The sequence below is a fragment of the Pseudophryne corroboree genome, chromosome 6 (genome assembly GCF_028390025.1).
Source record: "Pseudophryne corroboree isolate aPseCor3 chromosome 6, aPseCor3.hap2, whole genome shotgun sequence".
NCBI classification, from domain to species: domain Eukaryota; kingdom Metazoa; phylum Chordata; class Amphibia; order Anura; family Myobatrachidae; genus Pseudophryne; species Pseudophryne corroboree.
In genome coordinates, this window is record NC_086449.1 from 37,372,074 (window position 1) to 37,399,378 (window position 27,305).

The 27,305-nt window shown below is 47.3% G+C and overlaps 1 protein-coding gene across 1 annotated transcript; it reads right to left on the reverse strand.

Annotated features, from left to right (window-relative positions):
* Positions 1–4,116: 4,116 nt before the first annotated feature.
* LOC134934210 (extracellular calcium-sensing receptor-like) lies at positions 4,117–12,490 on the reverse strand. Its single transcript, XM_063929698.1, has 5 exons — positions 12,212–12,490; positions 11,159–11,992; positions 9,432–9,659; positions 9,167–9,290; positions 4,117–5,104 (listed from the first exon to the last, which is right to left on the reverse strand). Exons 1-5 carry the CDS (start codon positions 12,488–12,490, stop codon positions 4,188–4,190), a joined length of 2,382 nt encoding a protein of 793 aa, XP_063785768.1. The 3' UTR covers positions 4,117–4,187.
* Positions 12,491–27,305: the final 14,815 nt, after the last annotated feature.

Sequence of the window (27,305 nt, forward strand, 5' to 3'; positions counted from 1 at the left end):
CTATCCCTAACCCTCCCCCACCCTAGTGCCTAACCCTAACCCTCCCCACCTGTAGCCTAACCCTAACCCTCCCCTCCCACAGACTAACCCTAACCTTCCCCCAAAAATGATTGTTAAATAACCAATATCAACAGTTCACATAATTGTAAATGCAGAAAAAAATAGGAAATAATATAACTAATATAAATAATAAATCCAATTTGAGTTAAAAGGAATGAGTTTACTTGAGCCAAACAGTTAACTTTCATGGCGGTGCACTGTACACATGAAATCACTAGCTAGCAAGCTTTGTCAATTTCTTATCTGTCGCTGCCATCTAGTGGCTGAATAGGGGAATAGTCAGGTTGCTTATTGCACGCACTTTGGGGGTAATTCTGAGTTGATCGCAGCAGCAAGTTTGTTAGCAATTGGGCAAAACCATGTGCACTGCAGGGGGGCAGATATAACATTTGCAGAGAGAGTTAGATTTGGGTAGGTTATTTTGTTTCTGTGCAGGGTAAATACTGGCTGCTTAATTTTTACACTGCTATTTAGATTTCAGTTTGAATACACCCCACCCAAATCTAACTCTCTCTGCACATTTTATATCTGCCCCTCCTGCAGTGCACATGGTTTTGCCCAACTGCTAAAAAATGTCCTGCTGCGATCAACTTGGAATTACTCCCTTTATTTCTCTGGTACATGGTAACAAAAGTAAATAACAGTAATACAAATTATAACACAAATAACAGGAAAATTGTCAGACTGCCTCTGGTTTAGTCATAATCAAGAGATGCAATCTGACTGTTATCTGGAAATGTGATTAAAATGCCTTATGTAGAATGTTCATTTTATGCCCTAGAACATTAGGGAGTAATCATTATGGGGTTCATTTATCATGGCTCGCATATTGAAGAGTAACAGCAAGTAAGAGGTTAACTTGTACAGCAAAGAGAATATGGCCGATCATTCAGGCAGATCCAGATTTATCACTGCTTTATACCTGTACCATAGCCAGATTAAGTGGGGATGCAGGGGGCCCCCTAATCAGAGCACACTGACATCACTAGCTTTCCCTCTTAAGCAGCAGCAGAACCAGCAGCTAGAATGCGAGCAGGACAGTATGCAGTGCAGGCAGAGACACAGGAGTATTATGTTTCATGAGCTACCGACAGAGCTTTCTGACCAGAGGAGAGATAGGAGGGTGGAGAGAGCTGTGACACAGGGATCCCAGCTTCTCCTTCTCCCCGCCTGGGTGTCTGAGTCCTGTGTAAACTGTTATGCAACTAAACCATTTGGGTCTAGAGATAGAGACACACACAGAGTCCTCCTGAATCCTGTCCCAGTGTGTAAGTAGTACAGACGCTGCTGCTATTCTTGCATGTGACAAGACAAATTATTTTATTTTTCTTTGTGTATTTTAAGTTGTCTTTGTTCCACTACAAGAAACGTTTATAAAATAGTTGTCTTTCAATTGGGTGGAGGTATAAACAGTACCCAGGCATTACTAAACTATTAGTTAAAATTAATATACACCATTGGTTTAAATTTAATATACACAATCTATACCTCCCACCATGACCCATTCCAGGAGGTACAAAATGTTTTCTACCTGGACTTTCTTCTTAATTTATGATTGAAATCACCTGTGTTGAAATACCTATTTATCAATTTAATAGTTCAACACAGGTGACACCAATCATATATTAAGTGGGAAGTCCAGGTAAAGAGCATTTTGTCTCTCCTGGAATGGGACATGTTGGGAGGTATGCACAATCTAATATACACATCCCTCCCCCCCCCTTCTATATGGGGACCCCTGTCTTAAGTGCCCCGGGCACCCCCAAGGCTTAATCCGGCCCTGACCTGTACTACCCGTTATGTGGTATATTGTATTAAATGCCCATGTGTAACTAAGTAAAACGGTGTGCCAGTTTAAAGGAAACAGGAAAGGGTCGGCAGGGACAAATGGTCGATACAGGAAAGGGTCAATATGACAAATGGTCGATGCAAAACATTTTTTTTCTATTTTTCCGATGTTGTTTTCTTTGTAAGGGTACAGGGAACCCCAATTAGAGTACCACGTTGAAAAACATGGGGGAAAAGAAAAAATTGTGTTGACCATGTGTGTCGACCATGTATGTCGACCAGGTGTATCAACCATTTTCACCAGTCAACCTTTTGTACCTGTCAACCATAAGCACTGCCGACCTTTGACATGTTGACCTAATGACCTTGTTGACCTTTTCTCCATGTCAACCTAATGCATGTCTACCATTAGTTGTCGCCCTATTAGCTGTCGACCTAATTAAGGTCAACCTGTCATCCGGATACCATAAGGTCAGCATTAACCAGCGGACCAATAGGTTTCAATTACAGATATTTATCTAATGACGGATTACAGAGACGCAACTGTAATAATGGAAGAATTCGCACTTGAATAGGTATAAATTATACATTTGTACGTAGGCGTAGTCTATAGACAGTGCAGGATTACTTTAGGCAGAGTAGGCACCAGCCTATGGACTCCACGAAAACAGATCAAAATTATATTGATTTGAGCTTGAAAGAGAATGGCAATCAAGCTTTCTTAAATTGTTTCCAAAAGACAGCAACAATGAATCAACTCAAAGAAATGAAAACTTTACATTAAAGACTCTATAAAGAAAATACGTTAGGTTAATTTGTTTAATAACATTAGTAATTGTTAATGTTTGTTTAGCGTAATAAAATTGGTTTATTAAAATCATTGGTAAAATTGAAACTGTATTAGGAGATAATTTGCGGGGGGGGGGGGCGAGATTTCAATTGCCTAGGGACCTCCACAGGATCTAAGGCAGGGGTGGGTAACAGGCGGCCCGCGCACCGATCCTGCCTGGCCCGCAGTCTCCCATAAGTGTGCAGCGGCCCGACTGGCTGAGCCGCTTGTCATTGCGCTACACTGCTGCCAGACGCAGCGCTGCTGAGGAAATCCCGGTCACGTCGCAGGGTCTGCTAACCGGGATTTCCTCTGTGATGTCATGCGCTGGGTGGCACGGGGGGCGGAGCCACAACAGGAGCGGCGGGCAGCAGCAATGACTCCGGGGAGTGGAAAGCAGCAGTGACTCCGGGCAGCAGGCAGCAGCAGCAACTCCGTGAAGCACGGGCAGCGGGGATCAGGCAGCGGATCATCTTCCACTGTGAAAAAAAGGTAAACCCCCTGCCCAGCCAGTACCTGAAATGGATCTGTACTTAAGCTGCAATATGGGTTCAGGGGAGGGGGGGGAGGGGAGATAAAAAGCTGCTATATAGGTGGGGGGAAAGGGGGGGTAGGGACTGCTATATAGGTTCAGAGGAGGGGGGGAAGGGGAGTAGGGACTGCTATATAGATTCAGAGGAGGGGAGTAAGGGGGGTAGGGACTGCTATATAGGTTCAGGGGAAGGGGGGTAGGGACTGCGGTGCATGCGCAGTTCAGACCCGATTTACTAGATATTTTGTGTGTGGCCCTCGACTATTCACTGGAAGTGTTAAGCAGCCCCCCAGCTGAAATAATTGCCCGCCCCTGGTCTAAGGGCTAATTCAGGTTGGATCGCAGTGTGCGATCCAACCGGAAGTTTTGCTGATAAGATAAGGGCGCATGTGCAGTGTCCGTCCTGCGCATGCGCCACATTTTCTGCGGGGGGGCGCAGAAAATGCGATCGCCTCTGCCTATCAATCAGGCAGAGGCGGTCACAGGACGGGCAATGCTCCGTTTCCAGGGAGGAGGCCGGTCGAACGGTGGGTGGTTTGCCGCGAATGGGGGCGTGTCGGGGCGTGTTTGCACTGGGTGCATGAAGTTACACGCAGCTGCCGCGATGGGTAAGATGGCACCGGGTCTCCTGCGAGCGCAGCTTAGCTGCGCCGGCAGGAGGCATCAATAGGTTTTACGATGAAGCAGAAATTGCGAGGCGATTGAACTCGCAGGAGAAGAACGGGTGCAGAGATGTATGCAACCCAGCATACAAATGAATATCTGCATTTAGTTTCATGCACGCAATGTGGACGCAATCTTGGATGACATCCCTGCAACAAGGCATCAACCGTAAAGTGTTTTACAAAATCTCTCCAACATGTCTATAAGTTCCCATAATATTTCTAAGCACAACAGAAACACAATATTTTATATGTTCTTTCTTGGGGGGAAAAAGGAGCAGAGAAGGTTGCAGAGGTCAACTAAGTCACTAAGACCTCAGATTGTTTTCTGGGTGGTGCCCCTGCCCAGGAGCTTTTGACGAGAGTTGAGATCAGGTCTTAGTAATATAATATAGCATTTGGGAAAGAAGATGCATCCTGCAATCCCAGCACTGGACGATAGGATTCCAAACACCTCGGTGGCCACCATAAATTTGCCCTGAGTGCTGAGATAGGCGGGGACAAAGGAGATCCAGACACTCAAGAAGATCAGCATGGAGAAGGTGATCCACTTGGCCTCATTAAAGCTGTCTGGTAATTTTCTGGAGAGGAATGCTACCAGGAAACTGATGCAGGCAAGTAACGCCATGTATCCCAACATGCACCAGAGCATGGTGTCCGAACATTCATTGCATTGAAAGATGACGACTCCAGTTTTAATCTTGATGTTTCTCTCGGGGAAAGGAGGGCAGTGGAACATCCAGGCGATACAGATGAAGACCTGGACAGATGTACAAAAAGAGACAGTTGAAGCTGGAACCAATGGCCCGAGCCATTTTCTCATGTTGCTTCCTGGTTTGGTAGCTCCAAAAGCGATGACCACCATGACTGTCTTGGCCAAGACACAGGAAACACTAAGAACAAAGATGACACCAAATGCTCCCTGGCGAACACGACAAGTGAATTTTTGAGGCTCCCCAATAAAAAGTAGTGAGCATACGAAACTCAGGGACAAGGAGGCCAGTAGGACGTAGGTAAGATCTCGGTTGTTGGCTTTGACTATGGCTGTGTCTTTGTATTTAATAAAAACACATAGTATGCTGATGGAGGTGAAGGTGCAGAAGATGGCAGTTACTGTCAAGGTAAGTCCAAGAGGTTCCCAGTAGGACAAGAACTCAACAGCTTTAGGGATGCACAAGGTTTTGTTTTCATTTGGCCACATTTCATCAGAGCATGGAAAACAGTTACTAGAGTCTGAAAAGCAAACAGAATATTTTTTTTGCATCACCTCCAGCAATGTATAAAGACAATAAACAACAATTATCTCACAAATACTGCAAGTTACCTTTATACAAAGGTGATGGGGAATTGGTTACGACAGAGGTGATGGGGGATGTGTTGCTATGCTACAGAGGTGATGGGAGATGTGTTGCTACAGAGGTGATGAGGGGTTTTAGTATAAAGGTGATGGGGATGTGTTGCTACAGAGGTGATGGGGGATGTGTTGCTACAGAGGTGATGGGGGGATGTGTTGCTACAGTGGTGATGGTGGATGTGTTGCTACGGAGGTGATGGGGGATGTGTTGCTACAGAGGTGATGGGGGATGTGTTGCTACAGAGGTGATGATGTGTTGCTACAGAGGTGATGGAGATGTGTTACTACAGTGGTGATGGGGGATGTGTTGCTACAGTGGTGAAGGGGGATGTGTTGCTACAGAGGTGATGGGGGATGTGTTGCTACAGAGGTGATGGGTGGATGTGTTGCTACAGAGGTGATGGGAGATGTGTTGCTACAGAGGTGATGGGGGGTTTTAGTATAAAGGTGATGGGGCAATGTGTTACTCAGTGGCAGAACTTGTGACTTTTGGGCTCAGGTGCAGAAATATAATTTGGGCACCCCTCCTCTACCCCAGCCCAAGTGCACAATATAGCACACGGCAGTGGGTGACGGAGGGGCAGACAACGTAAGGCAGGGGAGGCAGAGGGTGGCAACTGAAGGCAAGGGGAGGCAGAGGGTGACAGCAGAATGCAGCGGGAGGTAGAGGGTGATAGGGAAGCAGTGGGTGACAGCGGAATACAGAGGGAGGTAGAGGGTTAGAGGTAGAGACAATGGGTGACAGGGGTACAAGCACAATGTCCTGTGTGGTGCAGAGAACAGGGAGCATGTACCTTGGTGGGGACAGGAACACAGCGGCCTCTGCTCTGGCGGGGCCCTATGTGCTTTCCTCAGTGTGGCGCTCTGTCAGGCAGACTCTGACAGTGCCAGTCACATCAACTGTGAGCTGCCAGTAATTCACAGACAGCAGTGAATCAGAAATGATGTACAGCTGTGTGTTACTTAGAGGCAGTAAGTGGCTGTGATCATCAGCGCTGATAGGTGGCAGCACTCCGCTATCATTCCGGCACACACAAGGTCAGCCCTGACTCCCTAAGGTAATGCGCAGGTCCCTCAGGCAGTGGGGCCCATCCTGTTCTCTGCACTGCGCCATTCATCTGACACTGCTCATAATGGTCTGGGGGGAGGGGGGCAGGGGATAACTAATTGCTGGTCTGGGCACTAGTGGGACACTTAGTCCTCAGGGGCCCCTGTGTAATGCACCTGTTGCACCAATGGTAATTCCACCTCTGGTGTTACTACAGAGGTGATGGGGAGATGTGTTACTACAGAGGTGATGGGGAGATGTGTTACTACAGAGGTGATGGGGGGATGTGTTACTACAGAGGTGATGGGGAGATGTGTTACTACAGAGGTGATGGGGGGATGTGTTACTACAGAGGTGATGGGGAATGTGTTACTACAGAGGTGATGGGGGATGTGTTACTACAGAGGTGATGGGGGAATGTGTTACTACAGAGGGGATGAGGAGATGTGTTACTACAGAGGTGATGGGGGGATGTGTTACTACAGAGGTGATGGGGAGATGTGTTATTACAGAGGTGATGGGGGATGTGTTACTACAGAGGGGATGGGGAGATGTGTTATTACAGAGGTGATGGGGGATGTGTTACTACAGAGGTGATGGGGAGATGTGTTACTACAGAGTTGATGGGGGGATGTGTTACTACAGAGGGGATGGGGGATGTATTATAACAGAGGTGATGGGGGATGTGTTACTACAGAGGTGATGGGGGGATATGTAACTACAGAGGTGATGGGGGAATGTGTTATTACAGAGGGGATGGGGGAATGTGTTATTACAGAGGTGATGGGGGAATGTGTTACTACAGAGGTGATGGGAGAATGTGTTATTACAGAGGGGATGAGGGAATGTGTTATTACAGAGGGGATGTGGGATGTGTTACTACAGAGGTGATGGGGGAAAGTGTCATTACAGAGGGGATGAGGGAATGTGTTACTACAGAGGGGATGGGGGATGTGTTACTACAGAGGTGATGGGGGAATGTGTTACTACAGAGGGGATGGGGAATGTGTTACTACAGAGGTGATGGGGGAATGTGTTATTACAGAGGTGATGGGGATGTGTTACTACAGAGGTGATGGGGAGATGTGTTATTACAGAGGTGATGGGGCGATGTGTTACTACAGAGGTGATGGGGAGATGTGTTACTACAGAGTTGATGGGGGGATGTGTTACTACAGAGAGGATGGGGGGATGTATTATTACAGAGGTGTTGGTGGATGTGTTACTACAGAGGTGATGGGGGGATATGTTACTACAGAGGTGATGGGGGAATGTGTTATTACAGAGGTGATGGGGGACTGTTACTACAGAGGGGATGGGGGATGTGTTACTACAGAGGTGATGGGGGAATATGTTATTACAGAGGGGATGGGGGAATGTGTTATTACAGACGTGATGGAGGAATGTGTTATTACAGAGGTGATGGGGGAATGTGTTACTACAGAGGTGATGGGGGAATGTGTTATTACAGAGGTGATGGGGGAATGTGTTATTACAGAGGGGATGGGGGAATGTGTTATTACAGAGGTGATGGGGGAATGTGTTATTACAGAGGGGATGGGGGAATGTGTTATTACAGAGGTGATGGGGAATGTGTTATTACAGAGGTGATGGGGGACTGTGTTACTACAGAGGGGATGGGGGATGTGTTACTACAGAGGTGATGGGGGAATGTGTTATTACAGAGGGGATGGTGGAATGTGTTATTACAGACGTGATGGAGGAATGTGTTACTACAGAGGTGATGGAGGAATGTGTTATTACAGAGGGGATGGAGGAATGTGTTATTACAGAGGTGATGGGGGAATGTCTTACTACAGAGGTGATGGGGGAATGTGTTATTACAGAGGGGATGGGGGATGTATTATTACAGAGGGGATGGGGGAATGTGTTATTACAGAGGTGATGGGGCAATGTGTTGTTACAGAGGTGATGGGGCGATGTCATTGTACATGTGAATTTCTGATTTGCCGCATTACACTGAACGTGGCGGAGCAGCACACTGAGGTCAGGGAGGAGGCAGGAAGATATTACCCATCTTCACTTTCCTCCCAAAAGGAGACTCATTACTCCATCCTCAGTTGGCAATAAGGTTTTGGTGCAGAGAATGGGAAAGCAGTGCTGTCCACTCTTCTCTGTATAGCGTTCCCAATAGTAATGCATGGGAAAGTGTATCGTACAATAACTAGCGTCAGGTCTGGAGTAATCTGAGATTTCTCCATGGCAAACCGAAGCAGTGAAAACCCCCGTTACCATAGGGTGGCGAGTGATAGAGAGCTTTTCTCAGCTGTATGAAAACAGCCCTATGTATTATTGTGTTGAGAAGAACCCATGTTCCCTGTTTGCAGGGTTTTTGGTACAGGTTGAGTATCCCTTATCCAAAATGCTTGGGACCAGAGGTATTTTGGATATGGGATTTTTCCGTATTTTGGAATAATTGCATACCATAATGAGATTTCATGGTGATGGGACCTAAATCTAAGCACAGAATGCATTTATGTTACATATACACCTTATACACACAGCCTGAAGGTCATTTTTGCCAATACTTTTTATAACTTTGTGCATTAAACAAAGTGTGTGTACATACACACAATTAATTTATGTTTCATATACACCTTGTATACACAGCCTGAAGGTCATTTAATACAATATTATTAATAACTTTGTGTATTAAACAAAGTTTGTGTACAGTGAGCCATCAAAAAACAAAGATTTCACTATCTCACTCTCACTCAAAAAAGTCCGTATTTCGGAATATTCCGTATTTCGGAATATATGGATATGGGATACTCAACCTGTATAACGTGTACCTCTGGTTTAACATAACCTTTAGCGCATTGCATAATCTTGTCTTTTTGTTTTTCCTTTTCTCCATGTGGATAAACTGTACCTATGTGGTCAGATATTTCCCCCTCCGAGCAAGGAACACAGTCAAAGCAGCACATAGGTTGTCCATTTTGAGCGGCCTTCCGAAATCCAGGAGAGCAACTGTTGCTGCACACAGATCGGGGGGTCTGGAGATAGAAAGCAGATGTTCCATTTATTACAGCAAAATAACCTTGGTAAATGATAGCTATTGACCGTGTTCTGGAGTCATCATACTAAGCTGTTTTTGAAACTTTTTGTCTTTTTCTTATACGTGGAGGTCATCATACCTCTTGGCCACCAGTGATCCACCTAATGGCAGTGGTGTTGATGTTCAGCTTTTGTTCTTCAGACTCGCGAATATTGTAGCGCCCGACATTTACAAACTTGACGGTTCCATCTGCATTCTGCTGCCAGTTCAGAAGATCATAGTCGGTCGGTGGGTTTCCATTGGAATCAAAGTACATTACTTCTCCCATCCGATTCTTGAAACTGATCTTTTTTAGATAGTGAACCACCTGCAGAATATTACGCATAATTTTAGGTATCACTAGCTGCTAATATAGTCATACATAGTTTAATAATAAAAAGACAAAAAAATGGGCACAGAGGACTTATGGTGGGTTTTTCCAAAGGCAAAAATCACCATTTGAGCTATGATGAGAACAGGGTGTTACACATCGAGAATAAGGGTTAAAGCCACCTGACAACCCCACTCTTGCCTGATACTAAGTGTGCATTATGATAAGTGCATAATAAGTGATTAGCAGTATGTTTTCATAATTCTTAAATGTTGCCAGCTTGGTCCAATATGCTAGGTAGTCTAGCATGTCTTCTACAGGACCTACTAACACTCATGGTCACAAGGACAATCAGCCTACCTGTAGTACCCTGAGAAGTTGTCGCTGGAAAAGGCTTTGGGGTACTTCCTGCCGAAGTGGTCGGAAGTGCCACATTCAAAAATAACTAAATAGGGTTATATGTGGGCATGGGTGAGGATGCCCAGGTATCAATTTGATTTATTTTCCTTTGTTAGTTAGGCATATAGTCTTATACTGTACAACTGTCCATCTAAACCATCCAGAACCCACTAATTTCATAGTGGCTCATGGTTACGTGAGAAATTTTGGGATTTTCAAGGACATGTTATCCAATAAGCTTGCACCAAGTGAATAATGTAATGACTGGCCTACTGAAGCACTGTGAGAACAAGTGTGGGAATAAAATCAACCATTACCCCTAGAAGTGCTCACTCTTGCCTGGACAGACCTCACCAGCGGTTATGGCTCTTGTTGGGTTGTCCAGAGTTTTACTCTTAATACTGTAATCATGAAAGCTCACTGTGAACCAATAGTAAGGAGACAATGGACTTGGTTCCTTCCTTGACATAGAGGAGCAGAAGATTGTGGCTCAACAACCAGATCGATGCTACCAAGGGACGGTGACTATACCTAATTTTAGGTTTGTACCGTATGCTAGGTTGGTGCCGTAACCCAATGACACTTGTTCTTCTAAATAGTTATAATCCTGTTTGTTGTGTTTGACAATAATGTCCTTTTGTTTAACCCCAGAAATTGCCTATGTTTTCCATACCATCATAGCCAATGGATACCGTCAACCAGTGCATAAGACTGCCTTGGGTTGAGCAGCTAGAGCTGACTGGGAAATAGGTCTAATGTAAAACTAATATTCTCATTTGAGCTTACAAACAGTTTTTAAATCAGGAGAGAATCTCAATAGCTTCCATTTAGGTGATTTACACCAACATGTTATATTATAGTGATCACAGTATATAGATCTACAATGCAGGAATACATGAGGTGCATCACCACCTTCCATGGTCATTGTAGAGAAATTCCAGAATAATATAACTATGCCCTGAAATAATCACTAATGCTTGTACTGTAGCGTAGTTGGGAACCCTTATAATTGTGAGCAACAGGCCATTACCTTCAGATCTCTCCCCCATTAAAATGTGGTTTTAGAATCAAAAGGAACAGTATCAATTGTACTGTACCTGCCACGGTGTTATGGTCCTTTGAACTCCACATCCTTCACGATGGGTGTTAACTTGGCCAGGGGAACAGGAGAAGATAAGTTCATGCAGGGCATAGGCAACTGCATATATTGCGTTATACACCAGATATTCCTTCTTAAAGTCAAATTCATCATACTCGTATTGATAGCTTCTGAACCTGGTCAGTTCCTCTTCCCCTGTGCACCAGGGTAGGCTGCTTTCAGCAGCAGTGGTTTTGTTTGGCCAACGGCACGGCTGAACTAACTCCCAGAAAGTCTCAATGAAGATATCCTGGGGAACCAAGAGAGAAGGACGGATAGCAAGGAGGTATTCCTTAAACCCTGGAATTCCGGTGTCATGCAAAGCGAATGCAAGTGTCCCCATCATTGTATCTTTATACTTTTTCATAGTGAGCAAAGGCGAGTTTGACCATGCTGGAACACCCAGCCAGATATGTTCAGATTCCTCTCTCCCTAAAAGCAATTCCACCAGTGGGTGGATTAAGGGGTCTCTAGAAAAGATGACAACAACCTTGGCCGATGACTGAATGACCACATTTGCGATAGAGTTCAACTTTGCCAGGGAGGCTGCTTGTCCAATCGTTTCATGATAAGCAAGGCACACACCCAACTTTTGGAGCTCCTCTTTGAGAGCCTGAGATCCCACCATCCCAAAGTCTTCATCGAGAGAAAGCAGCCCAAGCCACTTCCATCCCATGTATGCCACAAGGTTCGCCAGGGCCCGGGCCTGTAGGTCATCGCTAGGGATTGTGCGGAAGAATGATGGGTACAGGTGGCGATTACTCAGAGAGGCTACCGATGACATATAGCTAAGCTACAAGAGAAACAGAAAAATAACATGGCCCAGTGAAAAAGTGGGGAAGATATACTTGTAAGTTTAATTCTCATCTCATTGCAAGCTCTCAGTAAGTATTACCTAAGGAAGGGAGGATGAAGAATGACACAAACAAAGTTATATTGGAAGTATATACATATAAGGGAAAATGTGGAACATATTGAGATACAGAAGACAAGAAGTCACTTATAGCTTTACCTGGGGGTACATGTAGGATCCCAGCACGTTAGCCATTGCCATGGAAATTGTTGACACTGCATCTCCAATGATAGCTATAGGAACTCTCTGGTTACACTGGTAGTTGAGAATTGGATAGTCCTCTCCTGTCAGAGTGCGGAATGTGCCCCACAGGGCTTGGCTAGTGTGCAGGCATGTGTCAAAAATCTGGAATCCTAGAGATATATTTGGGAGAAGAGACTCCAATGTGTTTACTTCCTTTATGGTATATACCATAGATTGCACCCAACTGTAGCTCATTGTGCTATACCTAATGGGGGTAAAGAAGAGTGAGAAAAGCTGAGTATTGATCGCATGAGCTGTACAAATGATGGTGATAATGATATAGACATATTTGGATTAAGCCAGTTCAGTAAAGGAGGTCTGTCCCTCCACACTCAAACTCAGTGGTGCACAGGCAACTAAGGAAAATCCCTTGGTGGAGCAGTATCATGGATGAACTTGGATGCTTGGTTTGTTTCTAAGGAAACTACACAAATATTAGTCCTCCTGCCAATCATAGTTGGTGGTCCTAACATACACCTGTCTCTTGCTTTGTAAAGGGACCCTGTTGTTTGCATGTCCTCCTTAATAGTCAGCCAAGTCACTTTGTGGTGGCTGACCATGCCCCCTCTGGTTGCTGGCCACACCCCTTAAGCTTGGCCCCCTACCCCTACATTCCCTGTTGGGCCCTTCATGCCCTATGCTAACACTGGTGTAGCTCTAATCTTGAGAGAGGGATTGGGGCAGTGGTCTTGCTACAGTACATACCCCAATAAACTTGGGGATATATTCTATTTCTTTAGTGCAGAACACTTTGTAGAATAGAATAGGCAGGGGTGTATTTACAATTGAGGAAGCCAGTGTGCAGCTCCCTGCTCTGAGCAGCGGGCCGTCCACACAGCCCCGCATCTTACCTTGTTCCGGTGAACAGATTCTGACCACCCCTCCTTTGCCACCTGTCACCCTATGGAACCTGTCAACCTTTTCCAGCGTCGACCTTTCATATATCGACCTTCTGTCCATGTCAACTTGGGCCTGACCACCATATGGGTCGACCTAATGACTGTCGACCTAAGGTATGTTGACCCATAGTCCGGATCCCCTTTCACTGCACAGTGCCATCTTCCTGAAGATGTCACTGGGAAGATGGCGCCACAGAAGAGGAGGAACCCGCTTGCCAGCACAAGGTAAGTATGCTGTAGGTGCAGGGTGTACAGTGAGGGACCTACCAGGACCCAGAGGCCCATGCATGCAACACTTCCTTCACCCATTATAGAGAGGTCTATCTAGGGTATTCAATTATCCGCAAAATCACGCCATTTTTTCGCAGCAATCGGTCAAAAATTGCTGCAAAAACGGCAATTGTTGCAGTGAAAAGTGTAGGTGAAAATGGGGAAATCAGCCTGTACCCCAAAAAATGCTAAACTAACATAGGAAAACAGAAGAGAAGTGTATTAGAGATCACATTAGAGAGTTTTTGGGGACTTAAATTGTGTGAAATGGCTGTTATATGCATTTTTTTTTTAAATGCAAAAAAATGATAGAAAGCAAGTTTTTTTTGTGCAAAATAAATGCTCTCATTAAATTTGGGGTACATGAAAATGGGTATAAGTATATATTTGGGTCATTTTTGGGTACTTTTAAAAAAAAAGTGGAAACAGACCGATTACTCCCACCTGCAAGCCGAAAAACACCTGTCCCACTCATAAAGCACCCCAATATACCTGCCCCATACCTTGAACCCCAATTTCCATCACTTTGTACTTTTTCACCCCAAAAATGACATGTCATTATTGGCCAATTAAAAATAATAAAAAAACTTCAACGTGCCTAATTAGTCATTCAGGGGGGTGTCCCAGGAGTTCTGTACCATGGGGGTCATTCCGAGTTGTTCGCTCGGTAAAAATCTTCGCATCGCAGCGATTTTCCGCTTAATGCGCATGCGCAATGTCCGCACTGCGACTGCGCCAAGTTAATTTGCTATGCACTTAGGAATTTTACTCACGGCATTTTCATCGTTCTGGCGATCGTAATGTGATTGACAGGAAATGGGTGTTACTGGGCGGAAACAGGCCGTTTTATGGGCGTGTGGGAAAAAACGCTACCGTTTCCGGAAAAAACGCAGGAGTGGCCGGAGAAACGGGGGAGTGTCTGGGCGAACGCTGGGTGTGTTTGTGACGTCAAACCAGGAACGACAAGCAGTGAAATGATCGCAGCTGCCGAGTAAGTCTGGAGCTACTCAGAAACTGCTACGAGGTGTGTAATCGCAATATTGCGAATACATCGTTCGCAATTTTAAGATGCTAAGATTCACTCCCAGTAGGCGGCGGCTTAGCATGAGCAAATCTGCTAAAATCCGCTTGCGAGCGAACAACTCGGAATGACCCCCCATATCCAAACATTTTTACCTTAAAATAGTGACTTTTCCCAACTTTCACCTGCTCAGAGTAGGTGAAGTGAAATTTGTGAAAAAATTATCACCGATAAATTTTCCCAGAAAATTGAATAGGCTGTAATTGCGTTTCACGGGAAAAGTCTGGTTTTTCGCGCGAAAAGTCCGTTATCGCTGCTAATTGAATATCCCCCTATGACTATGGGTTTTCTGTGTATTCCACTGGAAATGTACATTTTTATTCTCCCTTCTGTGACTGCAGCAGAGGCAGGGTCAAACTGGCCCTCAGGGGTACAGGGAATACCCACGGTGGGCCCCACTGGCTGAGGGTCCCACCCCCTCTTCTATTGGCCAGGTTCCAGACTGTTGGCTGACCACACCCCCTTAAGTCCTTCATGCCTCAGTCGGACAATGAGCAGAGGTCCTGGTAGGACAAAATGGTAGAGGAACCCTGATCACTACCACCATTTATATAAAGATACAAGCTGAATACCCGTGCTCCGCTACGGAATTTACAGTATAATGGCAATCTTTGTCAGACTGCACCTCTGGGCTTCCCCGGATTGATGCTGTCAAAATGCTGGTGCTGAGGAGAATAATCCACCTCCTTCTCCGCCCATCCCGCCTCTGATGCTGCCCTGCTCAGTGCTGTACATGCTGGTGCTGAGGAGAATAATCCACCTCCTTCTCCGCCCGTCCCGCCTCTGATGCTGCCCTGCTCAGTGCTGTACATGCTGGTGCTGAGGAGAATAATCCACCTCCTTCTCCACCCATCCCGCCTCTGATGCTGCCCTGCTCAGTGCTGTACATGCTGGGACGACAGGCCAAGCTCCGCCCGCTGTATGTTACATATGTTAGGTTTGCAGGCTGACTCTATGTCAAAGGGCCCTAGGTCTCCTTGCTTAGCTTCGAACCTGAAGTATGCCTCTGCCCTCACCCGTGTGTGCCTCTGCCCCTACCCATGTGTGCATCTGCCCTTACCCGTAGGTGCCTCTGCTCCTACCCGTATGCCTATGCCCCTACCCGTGTGTGCCTCTGCCCCTACCAGGGGCATTTTATGAGAGGAGAGGGCCCGTGTGCAGACTCCGGGTGGGCCCCCTCCTCTGCACGGTGCTGTAGGCTCCGGCAATGTGCCGGAGTCTACCGCGCATGCGCAAGTCTCTGGAAACATGGCGCCCGCTATGTTCCGGAGACTAATTTCCTACTGCTTATGCGCGGCGGCCATTTTGGGGTGTATTTTTGCAGTGACTGCTGCGGCTTCAGCGCCCGTCACGGGACTCTGGAAGGTAAGTTTTAACACAGCATGTGTGCGGTGTGGGCCCCCCTGGACCCAGGGGCCCGTGTGCACCGTACACATTGCACCCATGGTAGAAACGCCAGTGGCCCCTACCCGTGTGTGCCTCTATCCTTACCTGTGGGTGCCTCTGCCCCTACCCATGTGTGCCTCTGCCCTTACACGTGGGTGCCTCTGCCCTTACACGTGGGTGCCTCTGCCCCTACCCATGTGTGCCTCTGCCCCTACCCATGGGTGCCTCTGCCCTTACACGTGGGTGCCTCTGCCCTTACACGTGGGTGCCTCTGCCCCTACCCGTGTGTGCCTCTGTGCGTACCTGTGTGCGCCTCTGCCCTTACACGTGGGTGCCTGTGCTCCTACCCATGGGTGCCTCAGCCCGTACCCATGTGTGCCTCTGCACCTACCTGAGGGTGCCTCTGCCCTTACACGTGGGTGCCTGTGCTCCTACCCGTGGGTGCCTCTGACGCTACCCGTGGGTGCCTCTGCCCGTACCCATGTGTGCCTCTGCCCCTACCCGTGTGTGCCTCTGCCCCTACCTGTGTGTGCCTCTGCCCCTACCCATGTGGTGCCTCTGCCCCTACCCGTGTGTGCCTCTGCCCCTACCCATGTGTGCCTCTGCCCCTACCCGTGTGTGCCTCTGCCCCTACCCATGTGTGCCTCTGCCCCTACCCGTGTGTGCCTCTGTGTAAATTGTTCTAGGCATTCCAGAGTTATGCCAAAAACTATGGATTTTTTTCATGTCACCCCCTTCCCACCCCCACCCCTAGGGGTGCTAGGGGTGTCTTACCCCCATAGTATTTTTTTCCATAGTGTAAGTCATTACCAAGTTTGGTGTAAATTGCTCCAGGCATTCCAGAGTTATGCTGGAACATACACACATACACACAAACATACATACGTCCATTTATATATACTGTATATAGATAGAAAGTGGAAGTTGTGAGAGACAATTTTTACAACTAAATGGAGACAATAAACGACAAAGGGATCTATGTATTAAGTCTCGGAGAGAGATAAAGTACCAACCAACCAGCTCCTAACTGTCATTTTTTCAAACACAGCCTGTAACATGGCAGTTAGGAAGCTGATTGGCTGGTACTTTATCTCCATCCACTTTATCTCTCTCCATGGCTTAGTATATCTGACACTTTATGATGAGCGAAAGTAGCAAATACTTCTGTGTAGCTTACAGGTTTATGCAAATAAATATAAATATAGACTTTTTGGGAAGAGCTACAGCCATGACAAGGTGGAATGCGTTTAGCATCCCAGGTGTCGGGGATGCGGCAGTCATGTGACCGACACAGGAATCCCAACACCACTCAGGACACCGGCGCCGAATCACCGACAGTCGACATCCCGAAGGGAAGTATCGGAGTACGGGTTAGGGCCCGGGGGGAGGGGTTAGGCTTAGGCACTGGGGGGGTGAGCCCTAACAGCCAGCCCCTGTAGGTTTGAGTTGTGTGGGGTAGAAATAATTCCCCCCTCTGATATCGGGATCTTCAATGTCAGGAAGCCAATCGCGAGAACCTTCCTGCTCAGTGCTCACAACTCCCTTCTGCCACCATTTATATAGATTATTGTCATTTATCTGCAGGACAGAACCATCAGAGAACCAGGGTGCAGCAGCTCAGCAGTCTCCGTCAGTGCAGCCATCAGGGGGGGACTGTGGGGACTTGTGTCCCGGGCCCACCCCTGGCTCCTACCGCCAATACCTGTAGAGCTGCACCAGTCTGTGAATCAACAGCAGGCTGATGCGCAGGGAGGACTTCTTAAAATAAGCCTTATCAGGGCATCAACTCTCTGTAAACCATTCCTGTAGGTCCGCAACACTTCACCTACAATATATGTAACATCACAATGTATGACATCACATTGGGGTGGAGCAGTGCGGGACAGAATCTTTTTTTTGGAGGAAGGAGTGGTCCTGTCTATTTTGTCAGTCCCGGGACCACAATTTCTGAAGGCAGCCCTGGTCTCCGGATTCGGGAGGGAGAACACGGTAAAATATTTTACCTACTGTAGGTGCTAGTGCAACTTTATATGACCTAAAAGAAAGTTGAGTGCAAAAACTTGGATGCATATAGTTATTTTGTTCTCTCACTCCACAGATTAATTTACTATACATATATTTATTCAATAAATAACATTAATATAGGACACTTGCTGTAGCAAGGGTTGTGGCCATCAGAACACAGGTAGCAATTAGCTGAAGATGGACACTCACGAGTCGCAGATTAAGGGCGGGACCTGTTCTCTGAATGAATATTCCTGCTCTTTCCATGACGTGTGCACAGGAAATAATCCCCCGAGCATGATGTCCCCATCCTGGAAATATCCATTCGTAAGGGGGCTTTGTAGAGTGCAGGAACGTGGCCGAGCATAGGAGACATGTGAGGACACAGTGGAAAGGCAGGTGAGGATCTCTAGGAGCATCCTGTGGTGGAATAAATGGGAAACATAGAGTCAGGTCATTCAGGAGGAGGTGATCAGCAGAGACAGGCCACCAGGTGGGGCAGGTGAGACAGATGGGGCAGGTGAGGCAGGTGAGACAGGTGAGGCAGGTGGGGAAGGTGAGGCAGGTGAGGCAGAGCCTCTCCTGTCATACTCCAGTATATTCCGGAGTTGTGGCTATAAAAATTCAAAGAAAAAAAAAATCAAAGAGGATATTATAAATATTTTCTTTGTATTATTCTGGTCATTAAATAGTAATTATCTGGAGTATACTGGTCTATGACAGGTCAGACACTGCATACAGTGCTACTGGCTGCATCCGTATGTATCCCACACTTTTACATTGCGATTTAGATTCGAACTAGGACACGCCCCTCCCACACCTAAATCTCTCTGCACATATTACATCTGCCCCACGCCCCACAACCCCCACACTGCAAAATGGTTTTACCCAGTTGCAAAGTTACTTCCTTTTTAGTCTGCTTTGCTCCGGCCTCAGAATTGGCCCTGGGAGAGGGGAAGAAAGCCATGAAATTTTAAGGAGGAGGAAGAATAAAGGAAAGACATGAAGGGCACTAGTCTGGGTTGCACACCGTTCTGTATGCGGTCGCATCTAGTGAACTTTAACATACTGCACATGCACCATAACAAGCATTCCCATCGCTGTGTTCCTCAGGGTAGTGGTGTATTTCCCACTAGGCCTTGGGGTGTCACCTGCTGGGGGATACGGCACAGCTTGCTCACTTGCATGAGAGCCCTGCTAGGCCGATGGCAAGATGAGGCCAGGTGACTATTTTTGTTTTTGTAATTATGACTTATTTTTTTATTTTGTAACTTGCGAGGAAAGGGGGGAAAGCAGTGGTCAGTAAATTATGGCGTTGGAGGAAGGGGGTGAGGTTGGTGTTGCTTTGGCATTTGGGAGCCCTAACATGAAGGGGGCGGGGCGACCGATAATGTTGGGCCTGACCCCTGAATTCGCCCCTGCCTCGGGGTGATTCTCAGCAACTTCCCTATTTCTCTCCGTATTGGGGGTACATACAGCATGGATGAGAAGTGTCTCAAGGGAGTGCCATGGGCAAGAGTTGATATATAGTATGTATTATGGGACGCCTTTTTCTGCTGGATTTCTTCTACCCTAGGTGTAAATTCAAATTCTAGTGATGACAGCTGCAGGATAGAAACAGTGGAGCATCATATCCCTCTGTTGCTCCCATACTGCATCCCCTGCAGGTATGTGCATGCATGAACTCAGGTCATGCACGTAAAAGGGGCCTGATCGGTAGGAGTAAGTATCACTGCTACTTCAGTAGCCACGTTAGGGATCGCGGGGACAGCTGCTTTTCAGAGCAGCGGCCTCCACACCATAGCAATGCTGACTTGCTCCACTCGTTAAGTATCCACAGCTGCAACCTGCGGCGAGTTGGATATTTCATTAAGTGTTGAGTCACACAGGAAGAATGGAAATACGTACTGGAGATAATGAGGATAATGAGGACACATGCTCAGGATCAGGGGTTAAAGTGAGCCGGAACGGGGCGGAACTGCGTTCCGTCAGTTCCACTTGGACACGGAACGCAGTTCCGCCTCCTCCGGCTCACCTCATCCGATGTGTGCCGGTGCCGCAGGGAGATGCCGGGCGCCCACTGAGATTGTGTTACCAGCGGGCGCCCGTCTCCCTCTCTACAGTGGCAGCCAGAGGCAGGAGCTCACTACTGAGCTCCGGCTTCCGGCGCTGTCACTGTGCGCTATGGGAGAGACGTTATGACGTCTCTCCCATAGTGCTGAGGAGCAGGCGCCCAGAGGACTGCAGCGGCCGGACACAGAGCGGGGCTTGGTGACTATGGTGTGTTTTGTCTGTTTTTTCTTCCTTTGTGTAGTGGCGCATCTACTGGGGGACATTACTACTGAGGGGCATCTACTGGAGGCAAACTACTGGGGGGCATTACTACTGGGGGCATCTACTAGGGGGCATTACTACTGAGGGGCATCTACTGGGGGCAAACTACTGGGGGGCATTACTACTGGGGGCATCTACCGGGGGGGGGGCATTACTACTGAGAGGTATCTACTGGGGGCAAACTACTGGGGGGCATCTACTGGAGGCAAACTACTGGGGGGCATTACTACTGGGGGCATCTACTAGGGGGCATTACTACTGAGGGGCATCTACTGGGGGCAAACTACTGGGGGGCATTACTACTGGGGGCATCTACCGGGGGGGGGGCATTACTACTGAGAGGTATCTACTGGGGGCAAACTACTGGGGGGCATCTACTGGGGGCAAACTACTGGGGGGCATTACTACTGAGGGGCATCTACTGGGGGCATCTACTGGGGGCAAACTACTGGGGGACATTACTACTGGGGGGCATCTACTGGGGGCAAACTACTGGGGGACATTACTACTGGGGGCAAATTACTGGGGGGCATTATTACTGGGGCAAACTACAAGGGGGCAAACTACAAGGGGGCTAACTACTGGGGGCAAACTACAGGAGAGCATTACTACTGGGGGCATAACTACAGGGGCATTACTACTTGGGGGCTAAACTACTGGGGGGCTAAACTACTGGGGGGCTAAACTACTGGGGGCATAACTACAGGGGCTAAACTACTGGGGGCATTACTACTTGGGGGCATTACTACTTGGAGGCATTACTACTGGGGGCTAAACTACAAGGGGGCATAACTACAGGGGCTAAACTACAAGGGGGCAAACTACAGGAGGGCATTACTACTGGTGGCTAAAATACAAGGGGAAAACTACTGGGGCTAAACTACTGGGGGCATTACCACTGGGAGGCTAAACTAAAGGGGGGGGGTAAACTACTGGGGTCATAACTGCAGGGGCATAACTACAGGGGGCTAACCGACTGGCAGCATTACTACAGGCAACATTACTACTGGGGGCAATACTACACAGGGGCATTACCATTCAGGGCATTACTACTGGGGGCATTACTAATGAGGGCATTGTAAAGGGGGCACTTCATAAGGGGCATCACTCCTGGGGACATAAGGGGCACTGCTATTGCGGGCATTGCATAAGGGGCACCACTACTATGGGCTCAATATAAGGGGCACTATCACTGTGGGCACTACCAGTACAGTGGACATTGCATAAGGAGCACTACTACTGTGGGCATTGTATAAGGGGCGCTACTGCTGTGGGCATTATGTGTATTATGGGGTACTACTACTGTTGGCATTATTACTATTGTGTGACCACTAGAGATGAGCGGGTTCGGTTTCTTTGAATCCGAACCCGCACGAACTTCACTTTTTTTTCCACGGGTCCGAGCGACTCGGATCTTCCCGCCTTGCTCGGTTAACCCGAGCGCGCCCGAACGTCATCATGACGCTGTCGGATTCTCGCGAGGCTCGGATTCTATATAAGGAGCCGCGCGTCGCCGCCATTTTCACACGTGCATTGAGATTGATAGGGAGAGGACGTGGCTGGCGTCCTCTCCATTAGAATAGAGATAGATAGATTAGATAGAGAGAGATTGTGCAGAGTCGCAGACAGAGTTAGTTTACCACAGTCAGTGACCAGTGCAGTTGCTAGTTAACTTTTATTTAATATAATATATCCGTTCACTTCTCTCTGCTATATCCGTTCTCTGCCTGAAAAAAAAAACGATACACAGCACAGTCAGTCACACAGTGTGACTCAGTCTGTGTGCACTCAGCTCAGCCCAGTGTGCTGCACAGTCATCAATGTATAAATTAAAAGCTTATAATTAATTGTGGGGGAGACTGGGGAGCACTGCAGGTTGTTAGCAGGAGCCAGGAGTACAATTATATTAATTAACAGTGCACACTTTTGCTGCAGGAGTGGTGACCAGTGCCTGACCACCAGTATAGTATTGTTGTATACTACTAATATCTCTTTAAATATCAACCAGTCTATATTAGCAGCAGACACAGTACAGTGCGGTAGTTCACGGCTGTGGCTACCTCTGTGTCGGCACACGGCAGGCAGTCCGTCCGACCAGAATTGTATTATTTATTATTATATACCTACCACCTAACCGTGGTTTTTTTTTTCATTCTTTATACCGTCATAGTGTCATCCTAATTGTTACGAGTATACTACTATCTCTTTATCAACCAGTGTACAGTGCGGTAGTTCACGGCTGTGGCTACCTCTGTGTCGGCACACGGCAGGCAGTCCGTCCGACCAGAATTGTATTATTTATTATTATATACCTACCACCTAACCGTGGTTTTTTTTTCATTCTTTATACCGTCATAGTGTCATCCTAATTGTTACGAGTATACTACTATCTCTTTATCAACCAGTGTACAGTGCGGTAGTTCACGGCTGTGGCTACCTCTGTGTCGGCAGTCGGCAGGCAGTCCGTCCATCCATAATTGTATTATTATTATAATATATACCACCTAACCGTGGTTTTTTTTCCATTCTTTAATCTTTATACCGTCGTCATAGTGTCATACTAGTTGTTACGAGTATACTACTATCTCTTTATCAACCAGTGTACAGTGCGGTAGTTCACGGCTGTGGCTACCTCTGTGTCGGCAGTCGGCAGGCAGTCCGTCCATCCATAATTGTATTATTATTATAATATATACCACCTAACCGTGGTTTTTTTTTCATTCTTTATACCGTCATAGTGTCATACTAGTTGTTACGAGTATACTACTATCTCTTTATCAACCAGTGTACAGTGCGGTAGTTCACGGCTGTGGCTACCTCTGTGTCGGCAGTCGGCAGGCAGTCCGTCCATCCATAATTGTATTATTATTATAATATATACCACCTAACCGTGGGTTTTTTTTCATTCTTTATACCGTCGTCATAGTGTCATACTAGTTGTTACGAGTATACTACTATCTCTTTATCAACCAGTGTACAGTGCGGTAGTTCACGGCTGTGGCTACCTCTGTGTCGGCAGTCGGCAGGCAGTCCGTCCATCCATAATTGTATTATTATTATAATATATACCACCTAACCGTGGTTTTTTTTTCATTCTTTATACCGTCGTCATAGTGTCATACTAGTTGTTACGAGTATACTACTATCTCTTTATCAACCAGTGTACAGTGCGGTAGTTCACGGCTGTGGCTACCTCTGTGTCGGCAGTCGGCAGGCAGTCCGTCCATCCATAATTGTATTATTATTATAATATATACCACCTAACCGTGGTTTTTTTATACCACCTAACCGTGGCAGTCCGTCCATAATTGTATACTAGTAAACTATCCAATCCATCCATCTCCATTGTTTACCTGAGGTGCCTTTTAGTTCTGCCTATAAAATATGGAGAACAAAAAAGTTGAGGTTCCAAAATTAGGGAAAGATCAAGATCCACTTCCACCTCGTGCTGAAGCTGCTGCCACTAGTCATGGCCGAGACGATGAAATGCCAGCAACGTCGTCTGCCAAGGCCGATGCCCAATGTCATAGTACAGAGCATGTCAAATCCAAAACACCAAATATCAGAAAAAAAAGGACTCCAAAACCTAAAATAAAATTGTCGGAGGAGAAGCGTAAACTTGCCAATATGCCATTTACCACACGGAGTGGCAAGGAACGGCTGAGGCCCTGGCCTATGTTCATGGCTAGTGGTTCAGCTTCACATGAGGATGGAAGCACTCAGCCTCTCGCTAGAAAACTGAAAAGACTCAAGCTGGCAAAAGCACCGCAAAGAACTGTGCGTTCTTTGAAATCCCAAATCCACAAGGAGAGTCCAATTGTGTCGTTTGCGATGCCTGACCTTCCCAACACTGGACGTGAAGAGCATGCGCCTTCCACTATTTGCATGCCCCCTGCAAGTGCTGGAAGGAGCACCCGCAGTCCAGTTCCTGATAGTCAGATTGAAGATGTCAGTGTTGAAGTACACCAGGATGAGGAGGATATGGGTGTTGCTGGCGCTGGGGAGGAAATTGACCAGGAGGATTCTGATGGTGAGGTGGTTTGTTTAAGTCAGGCACCCGGGGAGACACCTGTTGTCCGTGGGAGGAATATGGCCGTTGACATGCCAGGTGAAAATACCAAAAAAATCAGCTCTTCGGTGTGGAGGTATTTCACCAGAAATGCGGACAACAGGTGTCAAGCCGTGTGTTCCCTTTGTCAAGCTGTAATAAGTAGGGGTAAGGACGTTAACCACCTCGGAACATCCTCCCTTATACGTCACCTGCAGCGCATTCATAATAAGTCAGTGACAAGTTCAAAAACTTTGGGTGACAGCGGAAGCAGTCCACTGACCAGTAAATCCCTTCCTCTTGTAACCAAGCTCACGCAAACCACCCCACCAACTCCCTCAGTGTCAATTTCCTCCTTCCCCAGGAATGCCAATAGTCCTGCAGGCCATGTCACTGGCAAGTCTGACGAGTCCTTTCCTGCCTGGGATTCCTCCGATGCATCCTTGCGTGTAACGCCTACTGCTGCTGGCGCTGCTGTTGTTGCCGCTGGGAGTCGATGGTCATCCCAGAGGGGAAGTCGTAAGCCCACTTGTACTACTTCCAGTAAGCAATTGACTGTTCAACAGTCCTTTGCGAGGAAGATGAAATATCACAGCAGTCATCCTACTGCAAAGCGGATAACTGAGTCCTTGACAACTATGTTGGTGTTAGACGTGCGTCCGGTATCCGCCGTTAGTTCACAGGGAACTAGACAATTTATTGAGGCAGTGTGCCCCCGTTACCAAATACCATCTAGGTTCCACTTCTCTAGGCAGGCGATACCGAGAATGTACACGGACGTCAGAAAAAGACTCACCAGTGTCCTAAAAAATGCAGTTGTACCCAATGTCCACTTAACCACGGACATGTGGACAAGTGGAGCAGGGCAGGGTCAGGACTATATGACTGTGACAGCCCACTGGGTAGATGTATGGACTCCCGCCGCAAGAACAGCAGCGGCGGCACCAGTAGCAGCATCTCGCAAACGCCAACTCTTTCCTAGGCAGGCTACGCTTTGTATCACCGCTTTCCAGAATACGCACACAGCTGAAAACCTCTTACGGCAACTGAGGAAGATCATCGCGGAATGGCTTACCCCAATTGGACTCTCCTGTGGATTTGTGGCATCGGACAACGCCAGCAATATTGTGTGTGCATTAAATATGGGCAAATTCCAGCACGTCCCATGTTTTGCACATACCTTGAATTTGGTGGTGCAGAATTTTTTAAAAAACGACAGGGGCGTGCAAGAGATGCTGTCGGTGGCCAGAAAAATTGCGGGACACTTTCGGCGTACAGGCACCACGTACAGAAGACTGGAGCACCACCAAAAACTACTGAACCTGCCCTGCCATCATCTGAAGCAAGAAGTGGTAACGAGGTGGAATTCAACCCTCTATATGCTTCAGAGGTTGGAGGAGCAGCAAAAGGCCATTCAAGCCTATACAATTGAGCACGATATAGGAGATGGAATGCACCTGTCTCAAGTGCAGTGGAGAATGATTTCAACGTTGTGCAAGGTTCTGATGCCCTTTGAACTTGCCACACGTGAAGTCAGTTCAGACACTGCCAGCCTGAGTCAGGTCATTCCCCTCATCAGGCTTTTGCAGAAGAAGCTGGAGGCATTGAAGAAGGAGCTAACACGGAGCGATTCCGCTAGGCATGTGGGACTTGTGGATGCAGCCCTTAATTCGCTTAACAAGGATTCACGGGTGGTCAATCTGTTGAAATCAGAGCACTACATTTTGGCCACCGTGCTCGATCCTAGATTTAAAGCCTACCTTGGATCTCTCTTTCCGGCAGACACAGGTCTGCTGGGGTTGAAAGACCTGCTGGTGACAAAATTGTCAAGTCAAGCGGAACGCGACCTGTCAACATCTCCTCCTTCACATTCTCCCGCAACTGGGGGTGCGAGGAAAAGGCTCAGAATTCCGAGCCCACCCGCTGGCGGTGATGCAGGGCAGTCTGGAGCGACTGCTGATGCTGACATCTGGTCCGGACTGAAGGACCTGACAACGATTACGGACATGTCGTCTACTGTCACTGCATATGATTCTCTCAACATTGATAGAATGGTGGAGGATTATATGAGTGACCGCATCCAAGTAGGCACGTCACACAGTCCGTACTTATACTGGCAGGAAAAAGAGGCAATTTGGAGGCCCTTGCACAAACTGGCTTTATTCTACCTAAGTTGCCCTCCCACAAGTGTGTACTCCGAAAGAGTGTTTAGTGCCGCCGCTCACCTTGTCAGCAATCGGCGTACGAGGTTACATCCAGAAAATGTGGAGAAGATGATGTTCATTAAAATGAATTATAATCAATTCCTCCGCGGAGACATTGACCAGCAGCAATTGCCTCCACAAAGTACACAGGGAGCTGAGATGGTGGATTCCAGTGGGGACGAATTGATAATCTGTGAGGAGGGGGATGTACACGGTGATATATCGGAGGGTGAAGATGAGGTGGACATCTTGCCTCTGTAGAGCCAGTTTGTGCAAGGAGAGATTAATTGCTTCTTTTTTGGGGGGGGTCCAAACCAACCCGTCATATCAGTCACAGTCGTGTGGCAGACCCTGTCACTGAAATGATGGGTTGGTTAAAGTGTGCATGTCCTGTTTTGTTTATACAACATAAGGGTGGGTGGGAGGGCCCAAGGATAATTCCATCTTGCACCTCTTTTTTCTTTTCTTTTTCTTTGCATCATGTGCTGATTGGGGAGGGTTTTTTGGAAGGGACATCCTGCGTGACACTGCAGTGCCACTCCTAGATGGGCCCGGTGTTTGTGTCGGCCACTAGGGTCGCTAATCTTACTCACACAGCTACCTCATTGCGCCTCTTTTTTTCTTTGCGTCATGTGCTGTTTGGGGAGGGTTTTTTGGAAGGGACATCCTGCGTGACACTGCAGTGCCACTCCTAGATGTGCCCGGTGTTTGTGTCGGCCACTAGGGTCGCTAATCTTACTCACACAGTCAGCTACCTCATTGCGCCTCTTTTTTTCTTTGCGTC